Raw genomic sequence first — 25,457 nt, 5'->3', positions numbered from 1 at the left:
AATGTTCTAAAGTCAGATTATGGTGATAGCTGAACATCCCTGTAAATATATAAACAAAAAAACACTGGATTGAACATTTTAAATGGGTAACTCATACTGTGAATTGTATCTCAAAGTCGTTTAAAAAAAAAAAAACTGTTTGGATATGAACCCTGCAAATGCAGCTTAAAACTCACCTCTATGACATTCCCCTTATAGTGACCTCAGCCAATTTCTACTCCTTTACTTCCGTCAAAATGAGAACTATTACAGTGAAAGAGTTTGTATTTTTTAATTACTCTGGAACCTAACTGGAGAAATTGACTGAAGCTTAATTCTATTATACACGGACTTGTCATTCCAGTACTGATTGTTGGGAGTTAGATTTGCCCTCCTTGTGAGCCAGACGCCCAGAGCTTGGAATTATTCATTTGCTTTATGGAAGCTCTCTAACTTGTTTCGCTTCTCCCAAAGCTCCAAAGCTGAAACCTTGACTTCCATTCCTTCCAGATCCTGCCGCGGAATGTTAAAAACTCCATAATGTCTTTACTAAATGCTTGCCAAAAGAAGGCTACTGAGCATGCCCGGCTTGGCCAAGTCAATTCAGCAACATTCCGGAACAAAAACTATAGTTCCCGCGTTGAAAGGTGGACAACAGCTAAGGATTCCGTCTAAAAATAAAAGCAAGGTTCTAGGGCTAAGAAGTGAAGAACAGCATCCACACATTCGTACTCAGTATACTGGTTTTGAGTCAGAACGACCCCCACCCCCACCCCCACAACACCAAAAAAAAAAAAAAGGCTAAAAATTACTTGATTATCGAGAGAGGGGAGGTCAACTGGGGATGAAGGGTACCGATGACGCAGGCCAACCATATGTTTTTCTAAAGCCCTACCCAAAAATACTGATGAAGCCTTCGGCGTCAACATCAATACAAGAGACACAGTGATGAAGCTCACTTCGAAGAAGTTCCCGTTTTACAAACCAAAACCCGAGCCTCGGCCAAAATATATCAACCACCAACGTTTGCTAAGCTTTCAGCTCCTGCCTTCAACCATCTCCACCGCCATCTTCTAGATAAGAACCCAGAACCTTTTCTAAAGGGCTTTCAGCAGCATCACCTCCGTGCAGAGCCCTGGAAGACTGCGTTCCCAGGTCACCCAGACACGGGAAAGCTGGAAGCCCCCACCTTGTTCTCTCCACGCCTGCTAGAAGCACGAAACCCGCCGCCTTCTTCCTTCCCGCAACCAGACCCTCGGCCCCCGGCCCTGTTTTCCAAGGTCCGACGCGAGAGGGGCACGAGGCCCGGTGCGCGGGCCTCACCTGCACACGCCACGGATGCAGGGCTCCAGCCAGATGCGGTAGGCGGTCTCGATGTGCTCCTGCGACACCTCCTCGGGCCTCACCGTCTCCGCCCAGCGCCAGGCCGCCTTCTCTAGCTGTAGCCGCGGGGCCATGGCCTTGGCCCGAGGAATGCCTCCTGAGCCTGGCCGCCGCTGCCGCCGCCGCCGCCTCCACCGCCGCCCAAGTGGGCTCCGCCACCTGCCAGCGATGAGGACCAGGCGCTCCCTCAGCCAGCTGGCCAGTCAATCACCTGTGCGCGCCACTGCCGCCGCGCCCGCCCGCGCCCGACCCGCACGACCGGCCGCAAAGCGCCACCGCGGACACCCGACACCCCCTGCGCCCGCAGACGTTGGAGGTGTACTCCCGGCCGCGGTGGACGCATGCGCGTTCCCGGCAACCTTTGCGCCTCCCGCGCCTCTGCCCGACGGCGGAGGTAGGGCAATCCGCGGTTGGAGACTCTTGTCAAGTCCTCACCGGCGCTGCTAGGAAGCGACGTCTCAGCCCCTGTCCAGGGTAACGTTCTGAGCCACTACTCTTACAAGCCGGCGCCTCGAGGCCCGAAGGGTGCTTACTCTTGGCTTCTGGTACTTTCCCTTTAACTGTGAAGGATTCACGCGAGAGGCTACTCAACGCACACCATAGGTCCGTTGGATTGTAGGGTGGGACCTGAAACTTGGGTCACCAAAGAAACCACGCCAACTCCCTGGAATAAGGTTTAACATGAGCCTGGACCGGTTCCGACTCTTCCCGAGCCTTCCTGACGTCACGGGACGTTCTGTGTTTTTTCCTGAGCTAGAACTGGACTACGTGTCCCGGCATGCATTGCCAGCTGCCACTCACTGGATGCGAGGCATGCTGGGATTTGTAGTCTTCGAAGTGGTGGGCTGGCTGTGCCTTGGATTGTGCTGGGGCGTACCGGAGTGCCTGGGCAAGGTTTCTCTGACCGTAAAGGTCATCCTTTGCAGCTGGCGAGCCTTCCTCACTACTATTATCTCCATTTACTGATTTCTTCTTTCTTTAGTCAAGGCCTTTTCTAGCTCCAGAGTTTGAAAACATTTCCTTTTTCGCAATCTCTGCCTCAGGACCTAAAGAGTAGCTTATCAGAATGTTTTGCAAACTGTAAAGGGCACTGCTTGAGTCAGGATTTTGAAGACTTTGTAATTTGAGTAAGAGCCCTATTACGGGGCGGGGAGGTCTAAATACTAATTTTTGACTCCACAGTTTACCAACTGGGTAAGCTTGGACTGGAAGCTTAATGTGTGCTATTCATTAGACAAACGTTCACAGAAGGCACGGTGAAAATAAAACGTGGCCCTGCCCTTGGGGATGGGTGAGGGGAGAGTGGCAAAAACTCAAAGTTCCCTTCCTAGCCTTGGAAGGTTTTGAGTACTTGGGAAAAGTCTTCCCAAAGGAGGGGTAACTCCTAAAACCACCCTTAATAAAACTTACCCACGTTAGAGGAAAGCACCATTCCAGACAAAGGGTATTGCAAGGAACAGAGGCATAGAAGGGAGAAACTTCTTACTGTGAGGCCACAAATTCTGAGATGGGGAGGTGAGACATAAGGCTTGCGAGGCAGGCCAGGACTTTGCCTTTATCTGAGGAACTCATTGAAAAAGTCTAAAGCTGGTGAGAAATATTATGGAGATTTGCATTTTGTATAGCTCCCTCAGGCGAGGTCGAGGTCAAGGTCAGAGGCAGTGTGTTACTATAGAAGTAATACAGGCCAGAGTTAATGCAGGCCTGAACTGGGGTAGTGTAATAAATATGGAATGAGGAGACAGACTTGAAAGATATTTAGGACCGGGAATTGCTAAACTTGATGATAAGTTGCTCTAATCAAAGTCTGTTTACCTTCCTGTTAATTGACCTTCCAGTCTAGCCCTTTCCTAGGTACTTACAGCTCCCTGTGTCATTCATTCCCTCACTTAGCACATGTTGAAATTGTGAATATTATTCACCGTGCTTCACTGCTATATACCAGTTTTCTAGCTTTGGTAGTTAAACATATCAAGTTTCTACCAAGTGAGATAAAAGGTACAGAAGGAGAAGGTTTAGAAGTAAGGTGATGATTTTGTTGGAGAAAGATCGGCCCCCGTCCCTGATGAACCAAATAACCCAGAGACAAGGTCTTGGAGCTTAGAAGAAAAGAGGCAATTTTATTGCTTTGCTGGGCAAAGGGAGCTCACAGGCTAGTGCCTTCAAAACTGTGAATCCACCTTGGCAATGGGGTGGGGTGGTTACATAGCCATAGCTCAAACAATAAAGCATCTGTAACAAGCAACAGAATCATTTTCTCTTCAGAAGACAGAATGGCATCATGATGCCTCCAGGCAACCAATTCTGTAGAGGCCAGCAGTTAGATCTCTTTATCTCATAAGCACTCAAGGTGTGGTCTTCTTGGCAATTCAGGACTGTAACCTTCTTGGAGAAGGACTCAGAGACCAAGCTTGATTATTACTTTCAATTACTGGAATAAAGTAGAAACTGTAAGATCAAGAGCTTTAGTTTTAACAATGGGCCTGAAACTGTGAGTAGCACCCATTCAGTCAGATCAGTTGACCATTTTAAGGGCAAGCATAAGAATAAGCAATCTGTTAGCCTAACTGCGGCCATTTTATTAATCCTCCTACAATTTCACTTTTTATTACGGTGCATTTTAAGTGTATCAGGGAAATTCATGTAAGGACAGCAGACCTGAGTCTGAATCTTACAGGATATATTGCTTCTGCATCATGGATTTCTCAGTCTCTACTGGATGATTCTCATCAGCATTCAAATATGCTGTTATTTCTCCCAGGTTTAACACACCCTCTCTTGACTCCCACATCCCTGCCAACTACCATCCCACTGCTCTGCTCTTCCTTGTTGCAAAAATCCTGCAAAGAGTGGTCTATATTTTTCTCCAGTTCCCTTTTCCTGTCCCCCTTAAACTCATTGTAAATCAAGCTCTGGCCTCTGTCACCCCCAAACCACCCATATGAAAGTCACCAAAGGCCTCCACACTGTTAAATCCAGTGGTAAACTTACACTCTGTTTTACTTGGCCTATCCACGGCATTTGGCCTAGCTCTTCACTCTCTTCTCTTGGGAACACTTTCTTCTCTTAACTTGTAGGACACCACTCTCCTTGTTTTCCCATCACCCATTGGCCATCTTGTTTCAGTATCCTTTGCTTTCTCTCTAACCTGTAAACTTGAGTGGCCCAGGGTTGTCCTTGGACCTCTTCTCTAACTGCATTTACTCCCTGGGTGATCTGATCTCCCTTAGCTTTAAATACCAGTGTGCGTTAATGACTTCCCAAATTCCATATCTCCAGACATGACCTTACTCCCAAAATGCCAAACTTGTGTATCCTACTGCTCACCTGGCATCTCTAATGTTCTGTAGGTATTTTGCCCTTTACAGGGCCCAAACATTCTTTTTTAAAAAATTGAGTTATAGTCATTTTACAATGTTGTGACAAAACATATTCTTACTCTACTTCCAGTCAACCCAAAACAGCCTTCTGTCATCTTTCCCACCTCAGCAGGTGGCAACTCCATCTTTCTAGAAATCTTAGAGGCAGCTTTAACTTCTCTTTCTCTTACATCCTCATGCAGGCCTTTGACAAATCCAGTCAATGGTGCCTTCAAATATATACAGAATGCAGCCACTGCAGTTACGGTTACCACCCTGGCCTCTCACCTGAATTATTACAGAAGTCTCCTAACTGGTCTCCCTATTTTCATTTTTGCCTCTGTTGGAGTCCAGAGTAGGCCACCCCAAAAATGTACCTCAATGGCATATTGATTATTTTGAATTAAAGTTACTTAAGAAATGTCCAAAGCAAGAGGGATGCACTCTGACTGCCCCCTTTCTTCTCCCTGAAAGCAGGGAATCTCTCATGTGAAAGCTGCACTCCTGCATCTGGAGGTAGAAGTGCATCCTTATTGCCAAAGCTAGGGAATTTGGGTGGAAAGGCTGTATAAACAAACCTTATTACTTCTTTAATTAACTGCCCCAAGCCCAAACTTCATTTAGATTCTTCACTAATGTGGCATCCCAAACCTAAGTGTTTTTGTCCTATCAATTTCTCACAATGTGTTATTTCTTTGTCTAAAAAATATAAAAGCTGCCTGCTTTGGCCACTTCTGAGGTCCCATTTCTATGGGACCTCCATGTGCATGAATTAAAATTTGTCTCTTTTTCTCCTGTTACTCAGCCTCAAGAACTCAGCAGGGTTGAGGGGGAAATCTTCCCCTCCCCAACATCTCTTTATAGTTTGTTCTTGGCACATAAACCAGAAGAGCATTCCTGTGCTCAAAAACCTCCAGAACCTTCCCATTTAATTCAAAGTGAATGACAAAAGCCCTCCCCTCTTCACCTCATAGTCCAGGCCTCAGTTCCTACCAGTCTCCCTCCCCCCAACTCTGTTCCAACAACACTGCCTTCTTCCTCCCTGTTCCATAATGCCCCAAGCAGACTCCTGCCTCAGGGCCTTTACATTTGCTATTTCTTTTACTTGAAACTCTTCTTCTGTACAGCCACATGGCTGCTCCTTCACCTCATGTTTCAGGAACAGCGGGAGAACCTAGGAAGAAGGTTCAGGAGAACAATTGTTAGATATAAGAAGAATCAGAATTGAGTATCTCAGAAGCTTAGAGAGGAAAGTTTCAAGAAGATGGGAATAATCAGCAGTGTTAAATTCCCTAATAATTTTCCTTCTAATTTCTTGACTCCCTTCACAGTAATATTATTGAACTAATTATCTACCTCAACACTGTCCAATAGAAATATAATATGAACCACATATGTAGTTTTAAATTTTGTAGCAGCCATATTACTTAAAGGTAAAAAGAAACAGGTGAAATTAATTATTATAATGTAGTTAACTGATACTCCAAAATGTTTACATTTCCATATGAAATCAGTATTTTAAAAATGGTAATGAGATACTCTCCCTTTTCGTCACAGTATATTTTGGCTATCTGGTGTGCATTTTACACTCACAATACATCTCATTTCAAACTTGCCACATTCAAGTGCTCAGTAGCCACGTGCGGTGAGTGGCTACCATAGGAGACAGCACAGGTCTATATTCTCTAGACTTCCTCATCTCCTGTTGTAAGCAGAAAGGATAAGTCCTCAGAGAAAGAGAACCAGGCATGGCTTCCTTGATATAGGAGAACCCACTTTAGGCCTAAGCTATTTTGTGATTTGAGTCTGGCCACAATGCTTGACCTTGAACAGGTCTCAGTAATGAATGATCTTTAGGAAAGTGAGGGAATGCAGGAACATAGGAAAAGCAGTCAAGAAACTATAGTTCAGAGCTAAAACAGAGTCCTAGTTATTCCTCAACAGAAATACATGGTAGTCTTTGAGTTCTGCAGGAAATAAGGCCCCCACACAGGGGGAGGATGGTAATTACCTGCTGAGACCCCGGAACCTAAGGAATGATGATGCTGACCTTTTCTGACCTTCAAGATTTCAATCAACTAAAGTTTGAGTCAACCTTTGCCCCATTCTGTGTGGCATCCTTCTCTGCACAAGTCCCCTTCATGAATATGCATAAACTACTCAAGCCCCTTAATGAATATGCACATCTCCTTTGCTTAATCTTCCACAATTTTGCTGTTCGGGAAGACTCTGCTTTGGGAAAGATCCCCAGTGTTCTCCTTGCTTGCTGCAATTAGTAAATCCTTCTCCTGCTCTTTGGCTTAGTTGTGTCTTTTGTCTCAACATCTCACCAAGAGGCAAACCCAATTTTCAGATATTATTCACTTTTCAACCAAGTCCAATCTGGCCTTTGACCTTATCACTCCTCTACAGTGGCCTTTATCAAGGTTACAGTAACTTCCATGTTACCAGATCCAGTGTTCTCTCTGTCCTCAGCTCTCTGAAATCACTCACACAGATGACCACTCCCACTATGTTGAAATATTCTTCTCTTGGTTTCTGTGCAGTATCATCTCTTGGTTTTCCACCTCCCTCAGTGGCTGCTCCTCCTTCAGTCTTCTTTGCCACCTCTTCCTCTTCTATTGGCTTTCCAAATGCTGGTGTAAGGAAAGAAACTCGCTCCTGGTGTCTCCTCTACTCTTAATACTCCACTACAACACTACTTCACTTCTGACACCAGGTGTGTGGGTTTTCCACACACTGAGCAATTCTGTGACCCAGGCTGGGTGTCCCACGGTTTAACTCAATTCTTGACTTTATCTACCTGGAGTTAGCATCAGATTCCATAGGTTAAGGGTTCAGTCCTACAAGACTGCGTGCACAACACACACACACAGACACACACACACACACACACACATACAGTCCTTGAGACACCACCTGCAAGTCTTGGTTCTCACCTATACTTCTGACCAACCAGCTGTATATCTGAGGTTCCTACAACCCCTCCTCAGGTTTGATTAATTTTCTAGAGTGAGTCACAGAACTCAGAGAAACGTTTTATTTCTGATCACTAGTTTATTATAAAAGGATGTAGCTCAGAAATACCCAGATGGAAGAGATGCATAGGGTAAGTCTCCTGAGAAGGGGCACAGAGCTTCGATGCCATCTGTGCCCACCACCCTCCCAGCACCTCCACAGTTCACCCACCAGGAAGCTCTCCAAACCCCTTCCTTTGGGTACTTGTGGAGGCAGGTATGATTGATTAAATCATTGGCCGTTGGTGATTGAACTCAAACTCTAGTCCCTCAAACTCTTCTTCTGGGAGGTAGGGGTGGGAATAGGGCTGAAAGCTCCAGTCCTTTAATCAGGGTTGGTTCCCCTGACAACCACACCCCTGGTTTAGGTTGCCTAGGGGCTTCCTAAGTCACCTCATTAACATAAACTCTGGTGCAGTTATGCTTATAATGAATAACAAAAGACACCTTTATCACTCTAATCACTTCAGAGATCCCAAAGATTTTAGGAGCTTTGTGAGAAGTGGAGGAAGACCCAATATGTATTTCTTAAAAATCACAATATCACAGCTGGAGTTCTTCTAGCACTTGCTCTGGGCCCTCTTCTATATCAGTCAACAACAAATGGAAACGAAGTGTAAACATAAATCAGACGTCACTCCATTTTGGCATCCTTTTGTTCTTTAACTAAAATCTAAATTCCTTTCCATGGCTTGTGGGCAGAATAATGCCCCCCCCCCAAATGTTGCTATAGACTGAACGTTTTTGTCTCCCTAAAATTCAACTGTTGAAATCTAACCCCATGTGATGGTATTTAGAGGTGAGGCATTTGGGAGGCGATTAAGTCATGAGGGTGGAGCCCTCATAAATGGGATTAGTGCCCCTAGAGAGCTTACTTGCCCCTTCTACCATGTGAGTGAAGCCGGAGCAGGACCCTGTAGGGACCTCTCAGGTCCAAGTCTTTTCCCTGTCCCCCTTCTCAGGTCTGTGGGAAATAACCCTCATTCAGCCTCCCGGGCCTTCCTTGAGGACCTAAGGGCAGATTCAAACAGCTGCTAATCAGGGAAGGGAGGGAGCACAGAAACAAAGGGAGACCAGTCAGGAAGCAATAGTGCAGCCTCAAGGAACAGGCACAACAGTATCTTTGAGTTCTGCTGCTGGGACTAAGGCCCCACCCAGGTGGAGGATGGTAACCTCAGGCTGGGCCCAAGATTCCTGGAGCACTGCCCTGCTACCTCATCACCATCCAATCAGAGGAAGTCACACACCCTGCAGTCCACACCCCACATTTTGCCTATTAAGAATTTCTCCCCAAAATCTCTTAGGGGAGTTTGGGGTTTTTGATCACAAGCCACCCATTATCCCCGCTTGGCCCTGCAATAAACCTTTCTCTGCTCCAAATTCTGATATTTTGGTTTGTTTGGCCTCATTATGGGTGGCATACAGGAACTTGACTTTGGTAACATGAGGACATAGTGAGAAGATAGCCCTCTATGTACCTGAAGTGAGTTCTCACTGAACACTCTGCCAGTGCCTCGCTCTTGCGCTTTCCTGCCTCCATAACTGTCAGAAATAAATTTCTGATGTTTATAAGCCACCCAGTCTGTGATATTTTTGTTAATAGAGCCCAAAGGGAGTAAGACAGATGTCCATGTCCTAATTCCCCAAACCTGTGAATATGTTACCTTATGTGTCAAAAGGGACTTTGTGGATGAGATTAGGTTAAAGATCTTAGAATGGGGAGATTATCCTGGATTACCTGAATGGGCCCTATGTAATCACATGGATTTTATCTGAGGGAAGCAGGAGGGTCAAAGTCAGAGAAGAGGCTACACTGTTGACTCTGAAAGCAGGAGAAACAAGCCAAGCACTGGATTCTTGGAGAAGGCAAGGAAATGCACTCCCCCGGAGCTTCCAAAGGGAGTAGAGCCCTGCCAACACTTTGATTTTAGCTCAGTGAACCCATTTCAGACTTTTGATCTCCAGACTTAGAAATTGTTTTAAGCCACTAAAGCCCTGGTGATTTGTTATAGCAGTAATAGGAAATAGAAGCCCCCTTCATGATCTGGCCATTCCCAGCTCTAACCTCCTACTACTGTTCCCTCATTCACTGTGCTTTAGCCACAGGATCAAATACTTTTCTGCCCCAGGGCCTTTGTGACTTCTATTCCCCCTGCTAATGCTCTCCCCCAGCTCTTAGCATGTCTGGCTCCTTCATATCTTAGCTCAAAGTGATGCAGGAAAACGGATGTGGGGCATGAGGATGACCATGTCCCAGGTCTCGGTTGAGCCCCTGGGATGTGCCCCACCAAGTGTGGGTCCTTGGCTTCACACAGGAAAGAATTTAAGTGCGAGCCACAGTTGAGTAAAGGTAGATTTATTTAGACAGATACATACTGCATAGAGTGTAAGGCAAGAGAAAGGCAAGGAAAGAGGTATGGAAATTAGGTGCTCAGGTTAAAGTAAAAGGAGGTACACACTCCATAGACAGAATGCAGGCCATCTTCAAAGAGGAGGGAGCGAAAAAAGGCCGCTAGGTTTGGTGTTGCCAGTTTTTATGGGCTCAGTACTTTCACATGCCTACAAGTAGGACCATTCCAACCACTCTGGGGCAGGGGCTAGGATTCCCAGGAATTGGACCACCACCCATTCTTTGGCCTTTTGCAGTTATCCTTGGGACTGTCATGGCACCTGCGGGCATGTTATTTATCATGCTGTTACAATAAGCATGTAATGAAGCTCAAGGTCTACTAGAAGTCAAACCTCTTAATCCTCAAGGCTAACTGGGAGTTGAATCTTCTGCCATTTTGGTTTTAAATTGCTGTCATTCCTTGAGTGGCTGTGCCCTGCCCCCTTCCGTCCTGTCTCAAAATGTCACCTCCACAGAGAAGGCCTCCCTGACCAGCCTGTCAAGAGTAGATATCCCTCTTGTAACCAAGCAAGACCCTATGGAACCATCCTGGGACAGACCCCCACACCCATCCATGTCTTCTGCCTGCCTCTTGTTTATAGAAAAACTTAAGCCTCCTAGGCCTCCCTAAATTACAGAGAATAAATTTAGTCAGAGAAGTGAGAAAATGCAGAAACAAAGGAAAACAGTCTAGCAAGACAAAATAATAGTTTAGCCATTAAATAAAATCAAGGACTTTTAGTACGTCCTCAAGGGCCATAGATAATATTCTGAGTCATACTCTTTGAGCTGTCTTGCAGATCCTGAAACCCCTACCAGGAAGAAGTTAATTGCATCCTGACCACATAGACCCCAGGCACATGGAACCAGAAGGTTGATAACGTTGACTCCTGATGACCTTACCACCAACCAGTCAGGCTGAGTAAGAACTCTGCCTGTCCAGGCCATGATGATTCTACTGGCTTCCTACTCAGATGCCAAAGGACCTTGCAAGGGCAGAAAAGAGGTGACACCCCAGTTCCAGGAAGAACTCCGCCTATTCCCAGAAAACCAATGAATATACCACCCCCTCGTTAACCTTGCCCTTAAAATTTTGCCTTGATTGTACCCCCAATGGGAAGTTGATTTGTGAGCTAAGTTCCTTTTTCCCCATTCTCTAGCCTTTGGATAAAGCTTGTGCTGCTTCATTCTCAGCTTCAGAATCATTTTTGGCTGCATGAACCCAAATGGAAAAAACACATTCCCCACCAAGGCAGAGGGGAGCCTCAGCCAGGCTAGGGCCCATGTAGGGATCCATGTGACCTAATTTGGTAACACTCTCTCACCCTCAATTGTTAAGTCCCTGCTTGTCTCCTAACATTGATAACATCTGAAGTGACCATGTTCTTCTTTACTTGCTTGCTGTTATGTCTTCTCTCTCTAATTTGTTCAGGCCAAATTTGAGGATTTAACCCCAGAAGAGCATCTCAGGAAGCTCTGAGAACTGTTCTGTCAGTTAGAAATCAAGGCGCAGTTATGTAAGTTTGATGAGACAGAGGGCTGTACAAGAAATGATGTATTATTGACAATTTACACAATCCAGATCTAAGCATCATCCTGGTGGGTCATGTGAAGGAATATTATCTTTTAAGGAGTTGTCTTGTTGTTGCTAAGAGAATGTTACTCTTTATGACTGAGCAGGTATTTCTGCAGAGGGGGAGGTGTGATTGATGCATAATGCAGATACACAATGCACAGTGGGGAGAGAGAGGAGGCCAAAGGGAATTTGGGAGAAATTTTTATGTTTACAATTTTCTTGCCTTGCCAGTAAAACACGAATTTTATTTCACATAGGCAATTTAGCAAGCCCTAATATGGTGATCCTCTTTTCTTTTTTTTTTTTTTTTTTTTACAGTCCAGGTCTTTTATTTTCTTTACACTCATCATGCCATGAATTCATAAGGAATGGGTTCCAACAGTTCAGGCTCCTTTCCATTGGTTCTCAAGAAGTGCTATTCTCTGGATGGAGCAGGCTGGCGCTTCAACTGAACCCAAGTACCTTTCTCTTTGGCTTCTTTCTTTTTCTGATCATTTTACTTCACTCGTTTCAGGAAGCTTTCTTGGCTCTTAGAGTGCTTAACATGCTCATCACGCACGTTAATTCTCTTGGCAAGAATCCCGCCCTTAACTTGTTTGTTTACAATAATGCCAGCAGTGTCCTGGGTACATTGTAGAGTTTCCTAGTTTTGCCATAGCAACATTTGTGGGGCATGCCTTTTTGAACAGTACTCATTCCCCTGATGTCCACAATGTTACCTTTCTTATAGATTCGCATGTATGTGGCCAAAGGAACAACTCCATGTTTTCTAAAAAGCCTGGAAAACATATAGTGGGTGTCTCTCTTCTTTCCCTTTGTGCTGGTCATTTTGGAGAGTTACTGGAAGATGGTGGTTCCAGTGAAAAAGAAAACTGTTGATCCTTGATACAATTACTGTACATACTGGCTCTTGCCACCTCACCCATTAGGCTGTAGGTTTTACAGAAATACAAATGAGGCAACCCTAATATTTTGACACTTTTAAGATGTGAGCTGGCCTTCACCGGAATGCGGGCAGCCCTCAACAGCTGGAAACAATAAGATGCTGTGGTCAAACTCAGAACATAATTCATAAACACATGCTCACCCCCTGACTCTGTCACACTAAGCTTTACAATATATCCGAATCAATATTATCAAAATCATAGCAAACGAGGCATATTTGTTAAGTATTTGATAACATTGCAATGTGTACAATCAATGAAGTCATGTCAAGAGACCCCTAAATGCCCATGGCACATAGTCTAGCCAAGCCTGGAAAAGACATAACTCCAACCATTACAACTTTGTTGTAACTGTTCTGTGTTTCTCTTCAGCTTACCATGCCCAGCATCCATGAGTATCTGTGATATCCACTCTAAAGCCTATTTGGTTTTTTTTTTCCGATCTTGCTAATGGCCCTGAACTCTTTGATGATGTTGTAAATCTTCCCCATGTTTTGGTTCACTTGTCTCCCCTGAGGAAGGTAACATTGTTCCTGTTGGGTCTGCTCTTAGATGCCTGTGAGGTGACGTTTTAAGTCTCAGGCCCACACGGGCCCATGTGGATGCTCTGTGTCTATTGACATTATTCTGAGTGAATGGGGTGAGTTTCCCCATTTGAGATCCCTTGAGATCATGTTGACCTCATCTGTGTCATCTGAGGGGGTCACAAGACTTTCTTTCCTTGCATGTGAAACTGGACCATTGCTTTTTTTTTTCTCATGACAGTTTTAGATAGAATAAAGGATGTATTTTGGTTATTGTAAAACGTCCATGATCTGCATCTGATGATCATTTGATCCAAACAGGGTGTTCATCATCTTCACAGTCAGGCTGTGACTGTGATCGAACGCAAGTTCGTGTGCCTGACCCACAGTGAGGCCAAACAAACCAAAATGCCAGTTTGTTGCAGAGAAAGGTTTATTGTAGGGCCGAGCAAGGAGAATAGGTGGCTTTTGCTCAAAAAACCCAAACTCCCTAAAGGTTTTCGGGGAGAAGTTTTTAAGCAGGCAGAATATGGGGTGAGGGCTGCAGGGTGTGACTTCCTTCTGATTGGTGAGGTAGCAGGGCAGTGCTCCAGGAATCTTGGGCCCAGCCTGAGGTTACCATCCTCCACCTGGGTGGGGCCTTAGTCCCAGCAGCAGAACTCAAAGATACTGTTGTGCCTGTTCCTTGAGGCTGCACTATTGCTTCCCGACTGGTCTCCCTTTGTTTCTGTGCTCCCTCCCTTCCCTGATTAGCAGCTGTTTGAATCTGCCCTTAGGTCCTCAAGGAAGGCCGGGGAGGCTGAATGAGGGTTATTTCCCACAGACCTGAGAAGGGGGACAGGGAAAGGACTTGGATCTGGGAGGTCACCACAGGGTCCTGCTCCATTTCATAACATCCACTTGTTAGGTTGTGTTCAGTTTATTTACAGGAAAACTGGGTGCACACTGTCAGATAATTCAGATGGTTATAATAAACTTATTGAGAGTTGTCAATGTAAATGCTTTTCTATTCTGAAAGAGAAGCCATAAGTATCTTGTATTTGTATTATTATTCCCCCATGATCTTTAAGTTTAATGTCTTTAAACTTGATTATAGTGTTACTAAGCCTAAGTTCATGTGCCCGACGCACAATGAGGCCAAACAACCCAAAACGCTGGAGTTTGAAGCAGAAAAAGCTTTTTAGCAAGGACCAAGCAAGAAGAGTGGGCAGCTAGAACTTAAAAAACTTGAACTCCTGGATGGTTTTTGGGTAAGAGTTTTTAAAGACAAAATTTCGGGTGAAAAAAATTTGAGGTGAAGGCTACAGGATGTGTGACTTTCTTCTGATTGGTTGGTGGTGAGATAACAGGGTGGCATTCTAGGAACCTGGTCCTCAGCCTGAATTTACCCTTCTCCATCTGTAGGGGGGGTGCTTAGTTCTAGCATCAGGCCTCAAAGATATTGTTATGCATATCCCTTGAGGAGGAACCAGGACCCTGCCCCAGGGCTACACTATTGTTTATTCACTGCTCCTCCTTTCTTTCTGTGCTCCCTCCCTTCCCTGGTTGGCAACTGTTTGAATCTGCCCTTTGGAACTCTGGGGAGGCCTAGGAGGCTGAAGCCTTTTTTCTGAAAAGCCTTCATTAGGGAGCTAATTTATGGGGGACAAACCTGCTGGGTTTCAAGCAGGTTATATTGTTTTGAGACAGGAGGGGAGGGGGCAGAACACAGCTATTAAAGGAATGACACAGCAATTAGTACCCCGATGGTGGAAGACTCAACTCCCAGTAGACCTGGAGGCCCAAGATGCTGGAAGATTCCACCTCCGGTGGACTTTGGGCTTCACTATACACATTGTAATGTACTAGCATGGTGAAGGACACACCCACACCCAAGGCGCCATGACAGTTCCAAAGCTAACTGTAAAAGGTCAAAGAGAGGGCCTTGGCCCAGTTCCTGGGAATCCCCGCCCCTTCCCTAAAGTAATTGGAATAAGCTCTCACTTGTTAGCTTATAAAAACTAGCAACAGGGTACCTCATGGTGGCTTTCTCTCTTGCCTTGAGACAGCCTGCACTCTGTGGAGTGTGTATCCACGTTTTCTTTAACTCCCCCACCTCCACCAGTGTACATCTCTCTAAATAAATCTACTTTTACTCAGCCTATGGCTCTCTCTTGAATTCTTTCATGCGGGAATCCAAGGATCCTCACCCCACCCCCTTTTCCTGTATCAGTTTGAATAGCCCTAGGATGTCAGGATAGTTGTTTATTTTGTAATTTGGATGACTTACTCTATCAGAACACTGTTCCATCTTTCATTTATTTCCTACCTACTCTGGATTTAGGTTTTTCCTTAGTAGCTCATTAAACTTACTACCGTTCCTGATGCTGTAGGACTATGAGGCATATGATTTCCTTCTTATTGGCCTAGACCAGTTTCTTTACTGTAAAGTTTATTGCCTGGTTTGACTGTGGTCTGGGCACTTCTAGAGGCACTAACAGGTGTCTGGTATTGTGGATTTAGCATCTATGCAAATCCCAGTCCTGAAGAAGTACTTTCTACAGGCATTTCTGTTTCCCTTGTGACTCAGTCATGGCTTCAATGTAGTCTACCCACCAGATTAACACTCTGCTAGCTCTTTGGATTGTTTGCCCCCTTTTCTGTTGTCAAATAACATGGGAAAAGGTTGGCAGATTTGACAATGTTTAAGCATGTGCTGTTTTAGTACTCTCTCTCTCTCCCTTGATCATTTAATTGATGAGTTTGGGCCCAAACGTCCATTTGTTTGGGGAACCCATCTAGCTAATACTTTGTCAATTAACCATTTTTGATGTTATATTTCCAGTTAATTTATCTACTTCCTAAGAACTTGCTTTTTGAGTTTTGTCTTTCTGGGTACTAAGGCATGGTCTCCTAATATGTAAGGTTGTCAAACCTGATGCATATTCCTTCATTTTGGTTTTCTCCATACTGGTTATCTGTTTATTAGACAAGCATTTGTTTTCCACTTTGAGCACCAAATTATCAGGCCATTGGCTACTGCCCATGGATCAGAACTCAAGATAACTTTAGGATCTCCTTTCTGTAAGCTATGACTTATTGGCAATTGAACTGATTTTAATTCATCATCATATTGGGCTGAGTTGTTCATCCCTCCACCTGCCAGGGTGTCCCCTGTGGTTGAAATTAAGGCTGCTGCTTTCCATTCGATCCCTATTGGTGTGAGTGAGACACTGCCATCCTTGAACCATCACATCACTGGCACAGCCCCAGCTCCAGCTCAGAAGAGGTTGCATCTCCAGGGTGGTGGCTAAGATGTTCCCTGCCCTCTCTGCTCATGGGGCAGGTCTAACAAAAGCTGAGATGCTGCCTCCTCGACGGAGGACCCTGCTTTGTCTTTTCCCTTATATATCATTTCCATTTTATTTTTGAATATATTTATTTTATTGGGGGGGAGGTAATTAGGTTTATTTATTTATTTTTAGAGGAGGTACTGGGGATTGAACCCAGGAGCTATACCTTCCCCCTACCATTTCCATTTTAGATGAGTAGGACTTGGTAGGTTTGGTCAGGACTGAGTCTAGGTTGTGCTAATATGAGTAACTTGGTTCTTTTTTTGGGGTTACCAACAGTCCTTACATTACGAAGAATGTAACCAGTGTTTTTTTTTTTTTTCCTGTTGGGCTAGTTTTCTCTATCAGAAAATGTCTTTGTTGTGGTGATCATTTTGCAATGTATAAAAATGTTGATGTTTTATACATAAAACATATAATATTTTAAGTCAATTATATGTCAGTAAAAGAGGGGGAGGGGAAAAAAGAAAAGAAAATATCTTTGTTTAATAGGCTGAAATAGTACGCTGCCTGATTCTCAAAGTCTAACTGACAGTGACCCATCTGCGTGTCCACGAGTCCTTGCAGTCTGTCTTCTCCAGTGACGCAGGTGCTCAGGGTGATGATGCCATACTGCCCTCTTTAGTTCATCTGAGGATGTCTGCTCTCTGACCCTTTTGGAAAGTCTTGGGCTTCTTTTCCCTAATGATTTGATATATTGTAAAAGACTAACATAGAATATGTTTTCTCCAATAGGCAAATAAATAATCCTAAAAATTTTAGGGGCTATTTTTTTCTTTTTTTCCCCTACTTTTTAAAAAAAATTTAAATGGAGATACATGAGGATTGAGCCCAGGACCTCATGCATACTAGGCATGTGCTCTACCACTGAGCTATTTCCCTTCCCACCAGGGCTACTTTTTTTTTTTAATCCTAGGCTATGTCCTTTATCTGTTCATTAATTGATTCTACTCTAATGACCAGATTTTACTTAAAATCTTAACTAAGTTACTCCCTTCTACAATTTTATGGTAGGCAACTGTCCATCCTTCTAATTCTAAACATTTTATGAGTTTATCTGTTCCAGTTATTGTATATTTTCAATCTGTTCCCCTATGATACATATGTAATAAAGTGTAAGGGAATTTAACATTCTCAAATCCTTGCCAGTAATTGGCTATTTATACATCCCAGGTAGTTTCTGAAATGTCTGTTGTTTTCCTTACCAAGTAATTGCAAATTGGGCTCAGTGATCTGGTGACCTGGAGATATTAGCATTACAAAATAACGTATTACTTGTATCTATGGTAGACATTATTTTCTTGGATATATAGAGATCCTTTCTGGGATTTCTAATGTGTTATATAAGAACTCACGCTACTTTTTGTGCATTTTGTTTTATTTTGCACATTATATTTCACTTTATTTTTATTTCTGCTGTCACTCTTCATTTTTCTTCAGGCCCCTCTAATGACTTGTTAGGGCTTAGGTTCACCTCATTACGTCTTCTTTCTCTAGTTCAGTAAAAATAACTGTTATCTCATTATTTCATCCTTGAATTTTGTGTTGTGGGGCATTAACAACCTTTGCTAAAATGTGGATCATGGAAAGGGAAGAACTATCTCCCCACGGGACTCAGGGTTGACAAATCTTGCCTAACATTGTTATCCTGGAAAGACCATGGACTTGGAAGTCAGCAAGACCCCGAATTCAAGCTCCGGCTCTGCGCATTCTGGCTGCGAATTGAATCTTCATGCCATGCCTGGCCTGTGTGGGAGCTGAGTCCACTGTGACCAGAAGGGGCCACTTTCTCAGGTTGCTGGGTAGAAACTACAACAGTGGGCTCTCCCAAGCCTTCTCTACTTTGTACACGCTTCTCCGTCTGCCTGGGACACTGGTGACCCTCTCCTCATCTGGCCAGGTTCTACCCAGACTTCAGCTCAGACAATTCCTCCTCTGGTTAGCCAGATTGCTTCCCCACTTCCAAGTTACACTTAGTAGCCCTGTGTCTCAACATCTTCATCTGTAAAATGGGGATGATAATAGTACTTACTTCATGGCATTATTGTGACAAGTAAATGAGCTAATGCATGACAACGGTCCCAGACAAACAGAAAGCACTCAGTAAATTATGATTAACTTATCCTTAATAATAATGTTGTTAATAATAATTATTAGCTATTCATTTTATTAGTTCTTATTATTTTATTATTTTCCATGTTCTCTGCTCCAGCAGAGGCTGTGTTCCCTCTGCCCTGTCTCTTATAATGCAGAAATGTACTTTTGTTGTGAGTGTCTCCTAGGCCCTGAGCTGCTTAAAGGCAGAGGTGTGTCCTTTACCCCTATCCTTAAGCTCCTAGTGCAGGGCCAGTCAGTCACTTTTGGACTCAAAGTCAAAGTGGGATGATGTAATAGAAAGAGAATGGGGTCCCGAGACCCTTGGAAATGGGCACCTAACTTTGCCTCCTGTTTCCGGGGCTACTTTGAACAAGGCCCCTAATCTCTCTGGACTTGGCTTCTTCATCTATAAAATGAGATGTTTATACCTGCCTCAGGGCTTTTCTGGAGTCAACCAGGCTTGGAATTGTCATAAATGAATAGTTATTTAATAGTAGCTTATCAAACTGTAAGTTACGTGGAAGAATGTGACAGATGAGATGTGACAGCCTTGATGCAGGAACATCAGCCCATATCCAGGACTCAAAGAGCTAAGGGGAACGAGCCCTTGGAAATGTCCAGTCTGGCTCACCCATCCTACAGAATAATAAGGGTGTGCTGATTGGGTGGGACAATTGTCCTTCTCTAGAGTTATCTGAAACATGTAGTGACGAGACTGAAGCCTCAATCCCAAGATGCTGAGTACTTGGCTTCTTGGTGAGCTGCCATCATCTCTGGCCCTTAAGCTGAATAGATAGCATCCTGCAGCCTCCCAGGGGCAGTTTCTAGAGTGTGCTTCATGTTTTCGCATTCCTCATCCTCATGTTGGCTTTGACTGACCCCTAGTGGACATTTTCTCTAGCACTATGGGTACGAGCTGAATTCCCCGGAAGGGATGGGCACTGTCCAGGCCATTTGGTCCTCTCCTCTTCTCTCTATGCTCACTCCTGCGGCAGTCTCGCCTCGTCTTGTGGCTTTACATATTATCCACGTGCTGACTATTCCCCAAATTATATCCCTAGTTCACACTTCCCTCCTGAACTCCAGACTTGGAGATCCAACCTCGACTTGTCATCTCCACCTAAATGGACAAGGGACATCTTAATCCAAACGTGTCTAAAACTGAGCTCCTCATCCTCCCCCTGCCCTGCTCCTCTCACTATTCTCCCCATCCCAGTTATGGCAACTCCATCTTTCGAGATGCTCAGTTTAAGTCCCAGGGTGCCATCCTTGACTCTTCTTATTTCCTTCACACCAAGTCCAATCTGTCAACAAATCCTATTGGCTGTACCTTCAAAATATGTCCAGAATCTGACTACTTCTCATGATCCTGGTTCAGGCCACCATCAGTTCCAGTCTTATTAAAATAATCTCCTGTCTGGTCCTGCAGCATCTGGCCTTGCCCAATGGTTCTCATTTCAGTCAGAGAAAAAGGCAAAGTCCCTAAATAACCTCTAGGCCCCTACATGATCTGACTTATCTCCATTCATCATCTACATTGCTGCACTCACTCCACACTGTTGTTGCTTGTGCTGGGCATGCTCCTGCCTCAGGAACTTTGCACTTGCTATTCCCTTTACCTAGTATATTTTTAAAAGAACTGCATGACTGGTTCCCTCACTTTCTTCAGCTCTTAAAAGACAGTTCTTTTTGAGGCTTTCCCGGGCTATGCTATCAAAATTGCAACATCTCTCTGACATTTCACATCTCCTGGCCTTGCTTTATGTTTTTTTTCTTCTTAATATTTATCACTATTCAACACACCATACATTTTTGTCCTTTATCCTTCTCTGGAATGTAAGTTGAGCAAGGGTGGAATTCTCATTTATTTTGTTCCATAATGTATCTCCAATGCTGGAAACAGATGTCAGGGATATTTGAAAAATGATTTTACATCCTTCTTTTAATTTAATCTTCCCAACAATACAGTAGGATTTTTAGTATTGTCCCTATTTTATAGATGGGAAAACTGAGGCACAGAGAGGGTAAGTCACTTGTTTAAGGGTCACACAGCTCGGAAATGGGACCTGGGGAAATATTCTACCCCCCACCTACCAACCTTATTTATTATCATTCTCTGTACCATGATTGCTCATCCTTTAAATGAGGCTCATAAGCATGCCTTCTTTGTAGGTTCATTGTGACAATTATGTGTGATAAAGCATGTGACAAGCTTACAGCCTGTGACTGGAGTGTTGTAAACACTTAAGAAGTGGTTGCTAGAAATATGAAAAGGTCTACATGGAATTCATGAAAAGCAGGGATGTTTCAGGCACAGAGCCCAGTCAAAGGGCCAGGAAGTTACTATTACTACATTTAATACAGTTCTGCATGGAAAGTCCTATGCATCCTTCAAGGCCCAACACAGAAGTGCCCTTCTCTGGGAAGCCTTTCCTGACTTCCCAGGGTACCTCATGTTCCTGTTAAGACTGGAATTTATTTAAAGGTTGTTTTTATTTATTTGCTTGTTTGTTTGTTTAATCTGAAGCCCCTACCAGGCTGAGAGCTTCCTGAGGGCCAGGTTTTTGGGTCCTGAAGCACAGACAGTTTGAGGGCCCTCTTTAAAAATACGAAATTGTAAACACAAAACCAGGTTTCAAAATGAGTATTTATTTAGGATAAGAAAAAAAAATCCCAACAACTTTTTTTTTCTGAATTTATATGAAGTTTTTAATTCAGGGAGACATCAGTTTGTTCCCTGGTGCTTTTAAGGAATCAACAAAAGTACTTTGACGGGTTTATATTTGACTTTGAAAGCAACACCACCTTTGTGTGCTGAGAGAAAGATAAAATTTCTTTAAATTTGTCTCATTGGCCCCATGCTTCATCTACCAGTGTATTTACTGCTATTTACAAGTAGAAATGTCTAGTTCTATGTATTAAATCTGAATAACTGATGCATATTATAATTTCCCCCCTTGTTTTGCATATTATAATTTTTATGGCAGGTGGTAAACTTTCCTTTAGATCTTGTGAGATTTCATCTTGTTAGGGGGCGAACACTATTTTACAAAGTGTAACAATACTTACTTTTTTTTTTTTAGTTGAGAAAATGAACTTGAGCACCTACATAGCAAAGCTGTGTGGGCAACGACATGTAACCTGTGCTCTGATTACGTGCTCTGCCTTTCCATTAGGCCAGGATAGCTTTCCACCTGCTACAGGGGAAAACAGAAACTGCTGTAAAGCCTGAGAACAAAATGTTCCAAACCCAAATCCCAGAGCATTCTATCAGGGCTTAGCATCTTCAAAGAATTTAAAGAAAACTGCTAATTGCCTAATTACTCCTTCAAAACACCTGCAAAGAAAAGCTCTGCTTTCTCATAAGACTTACTCCATTCCATTCCAGTCACACCTTTTGCTACCTAGGAGGAAGCGCTTTAGACCAGACTGCACTTTCATTAATACTAGTTTTCTCTCAAAGCAAGTTCTTCATGCTGACATTTCCAGTGTCAGGAAGCACAAGTGCTATTAATCATCTCCAATCTTTGCATTACCAAGGAGATCTTTCTCCATCTTGTTCTGAAGGGATGAACAAAAGTTTGAAGTGTATGTTTCAGAAGACAAACCGCAGCAAGAAGACCCGCTATGTTTACCCAGAGTAGGCACCTTCCACCATGCACATCCTGTCCTGGATAATGCCTCAGTAAAGCATCTCTTGTCCTGAGCAAGTAGTGCAGCTCGGCCTGTCCTTGGTCTACAGACACGGCTCATCTCCCATAGGCAAGCTGGAAAAAGATTCCAATTTCTCCAGCCCATCCTTTTTCCAAATGGCATGTCTGTTACAATATCCACAGAGCCAGTTCTTCATGGCAGATTGCAGATATCCCATCACACAGTATCTATGGGCAAGCCCCAGAGTTACCAATTCATACTTGGGTCCCCTCCCTGGGTGCAGGAAAGCAATCTACTGACACGGGGTCATGGTGAAGGAAAGTGCAGTGTCTATGGCAGGGTACCAAGCAAAGAGTGCACGTAGCTGGTGCTCAAAAGGCCCGAACTCCCCGATGGCTTTCAGGGAAGGGTTTTTAAAGACAGGGTGAGGGGTGTGTGATCAGCTCATGGACATTCTTCTGATTGGCTGGGGTGAGGTCACCTGGAGTCAACATCATCAGCCTTCTGGTTCCAACCAGTCTGGGATTTACGTGCTTGCAGGCAGCATACAGTTAATTTCTTCCAGTTGGTAGAGGTTTGGGTAACTGCAAAACAGTTCAAAGGATATGGCTCAGAATATTATCTGTAGTCCTTGAGGAGAAACTAAAGGTCCTTGACTTTGTTTAATGACTAAACTGTTATTATTTTGTCTTGCTTGACTGTTTTCCTTTTTTAGTGCATTTTCTTACCCCTCTGATTAAATTTATTCTTTGGAACTTGGGGAAGGCCCGGGAGGCTAAAGGTTTCTATAGACAAGAGGCAGAGGGAGGACAGGGGAGAGGGGCTGTCCCAGGAATGCCTCATAGGGTCCTGCTCCGTTACACCAGGACAGTTTGCCTTTTTGAACCTGGCTCTTGGTCAATACAGATGAGATGTATATGCTACTCTATTCACAGCCAATGGAATCCCGGCAACTTTTAGAGTTTAAAAAACTGACAAATACCATAAACAATATAAATTCAAAATAATAGCATATTTTAAGTTAATCAACTGCCTAACACTCTTCTATAACACTTTTTCCTTACTTTTTTTGGCTGCACACCCTTTTATCACAAATGTGACAACAATGTGTGATATTTTCTCTAACAGGTCTAAAAAGATGATTCAGGCTTTCCTTTAGCATGATTAAACAGAATTAGTTTTTTGTTAGTGATCATTTAGATTTTTTTCTCTTCAGCTTTGCATTTATTAGTAAGATTGTTCTCTTAAGGACTGTTGTCAAACTTAAGATAAACTCTATCAAATTTCTTACCTATGTGAGTTTTAATATGTCAAAGGATTTTCCACGGAATAGCTTCTGGCTTCATATATTTCAAACCTTATTTCTCCTCCAATAACCTCCCTCCACCGAGGCCATGCATAATAATGATCTCTGGCTCTACATCTTCACATCACAACATCGGAATAGACGGCACAGCGGGCATTAGGAGCATTTTTGGAAGGCATTCTGGGGCAATTAGAAATCATAAAGCTGTGCCTGGAAGGAGCTAAGACCCCATAATTATACACATCCCCAAACCCAAAGCCACCTCTCCTCAGCCGGATTTCAAAAATGGCTGTGGCCATCTGACATGAAGAGAGATGTGATGGAGGAGACTGCGGTGGAAAGAGACAGTAATCTGAAATGATTGTGGTTAAAATCGCTTACTTTTTGCAAATTTTATAAAAATCTATAATCCCATGCAAATAATATGTCCTGAAGTGTAAGCTTCATGAGTTTCATGGTAAATCCACTCCTGCCGAAGGTAGACTTAAGTCTTCTTGGAGTCCCCCAAGGGCTAGCCTTGGATATCATATGCGGTAGGGTATCAAGTTTACATCAAATGTCAGCTCTAGAAGGGAGAGCATTAGAGAGCAGTGGGACCAGTGGTTTTAACCATAGAGTCCTTGGACTCTGAGAGGGTGTCTCAAATGTTGGTACTGGAGACTTGAAACATGGAAGACCTCTATTTAAATAATGATGACATTAAGAGTCATCATTTGGCCTGACAGGTACTGGGCACTTTAATACGTGGTAGACACTATTCTAAGTACCCTGCTTGTTTCAAGTTTCTTACTCCTTATAACATACCTATGAAGTTGGAACTATCATTATCCCATTTTACAGATGGAGAAACTGAGATTTGAAAAGTTCCAGTTTTATCTATTAAGATTCTACATAAGAAGCCTTTTGAAAAAAAAATTCTTGTAGTAATAGCAAGTTTTGAAAAAGGCCAAAACGGTCCAAGCCCTTTCTTTTACACATAAAGACGTAAAATGCAGAAAAAGGGAGATCATTTGCTCAACGCCACACATATATTCTTATTTCCTGGATGCCTGCTCTGTGCCAGGCACTGTGCTATGGCCGAGGGCTTCAGAGATCAACAAGACACTCATGGAACACAGTTTTTATGGGTGCCAATGGACAGTACATACAATTAGATAGATATAAATAAGCAAAATAATTCCAGTGAGTGCTAAGATAAATTTGGGGAGATGTGATTGAGTGACAAGGAGGGTAAGCACTGATTCAGACTGAGAAGTAGTCAGGGAAATGTGGTCTGAGGAGGTGACATGCGAGCTTGAAATCTGAACGACCTAAAGAAGGAAGCCCCGGACTGCTATGGGAGAAGAGCACTGCAGGCAGAGGAACTGTGAGTGCAAAGGCCCTGAGGCAGGAATACTTTGTTATAGAGCTGACTCCTGGTCCAGGGCTCCTTCACCACTTGCTGCCTCCCTAGGCCCTCAGAGAGAACTCTTTGGTGTCCTGGGCCTCCCTTAAGCTCAACCATAAGGTACCAGCTTATCTAGCAAGGCAGCAGCTCTCTGAGGCTATGGATCTCCGTCCCAGAAGCCCTCTGGCTAAACCAGATCTGAGTTTCCTGGTTCCTGTCTGGCAGGGGATGAGCAGACATCCTCCCCGCCTTCTCTCCCCAGGCTCCAGCCCCAGCCCCAAGTCTCCATGGCAACCCTAGACACAATCCTGATCTGAAGGAGGATCTGGAACGGGGAGCACAAACATCACTGTGAAGAGATCAGAGGCAGGGGTGCACTTGCCTCCCCTGCTCCTTGTGTCCTGCTAGCCTCTCCCCTGGCCTAGCCAGGCCCCTACACCCCAGTCTCCCCAAGACCCCACACTGAGGATTCCGCAGGTCTGCCTTATTGCTGGGCGCAGGAGGGCCTGG

General features: G+C 43.9%; 1 protein-coding gene, 1 long non-coding RNA gene and 1 pseudogene across 5 annotated transcripts in view; 1 reads left to right on the top strand and 2 right to left on the bottom strand.

Moving 5' to 3' along the window:
* Positions 1-1,643, bottom strand: part of USP48 (ubiquitin specific peptidase 48) — a 73,651-nt gene extending 72,008 nt beyond the window's left edge. For 3 of the 4 annotated variants that reach the window (XM_006196737.3, XM_015239523.3, XM_015239526.3), the window contains exon 1: positions 1,303-1,642. In XM_006196737.3, coding sequence (XP_006196799.1) covers positions 1,303-1,436 — 134 coding nt within the window. In that variant the 5' untranslated portion in view covers positions 1,437-1,642. Of the gene's footprint in view, positions 1-1,302 lie in introns of all 4 variants that reach the window. The other variant, XM_015239532.3, reaches the window with a different exon arrangement.
* A 68-nt stretch (positions 1,644-1,711) lies between these two features.
* Positions 1,712-11,314, top strand: LOC140700773 (uncharacterized). Its single transcript, XR_012079416.1, has 2 exons — positions 1,712-1,965; positions 10,928-11,314. It is a non-coding gene; the product is annotated as an uncharacterized lncRNA (long non-coding RNA).
* Positions 11,315-12,049: 735 nt separating this feature from the next.
* Positions 12,050-12,531, bottom strand: LOC102529974 (large ribosomal subunit protein eL21-like; annotated as a pseudogene).
* Between the last annotated feature and the right edge of the window lie 12,926 nt (positions 12,532-25,457).

The sequence above is a fragment of the Vicugna pacos genome, chromosome 13, assembly GCF_048564905.1.
Source record: "Vicugna pacos chromosome 13, VicPac4, whole genome shotgun sequence".
NCBI classification, from domain to species: domain Eukaryota; kingdom Metazoa; phylum Chordata; class Mammalia; order Artiodactyla; family Camelidae; genus Vicugna; species Vicugna pacos.
Note: the sequence above shows the minus strand (reverse complement) of the source record. Positions and strands in the feature narration are given on the sequence as shown.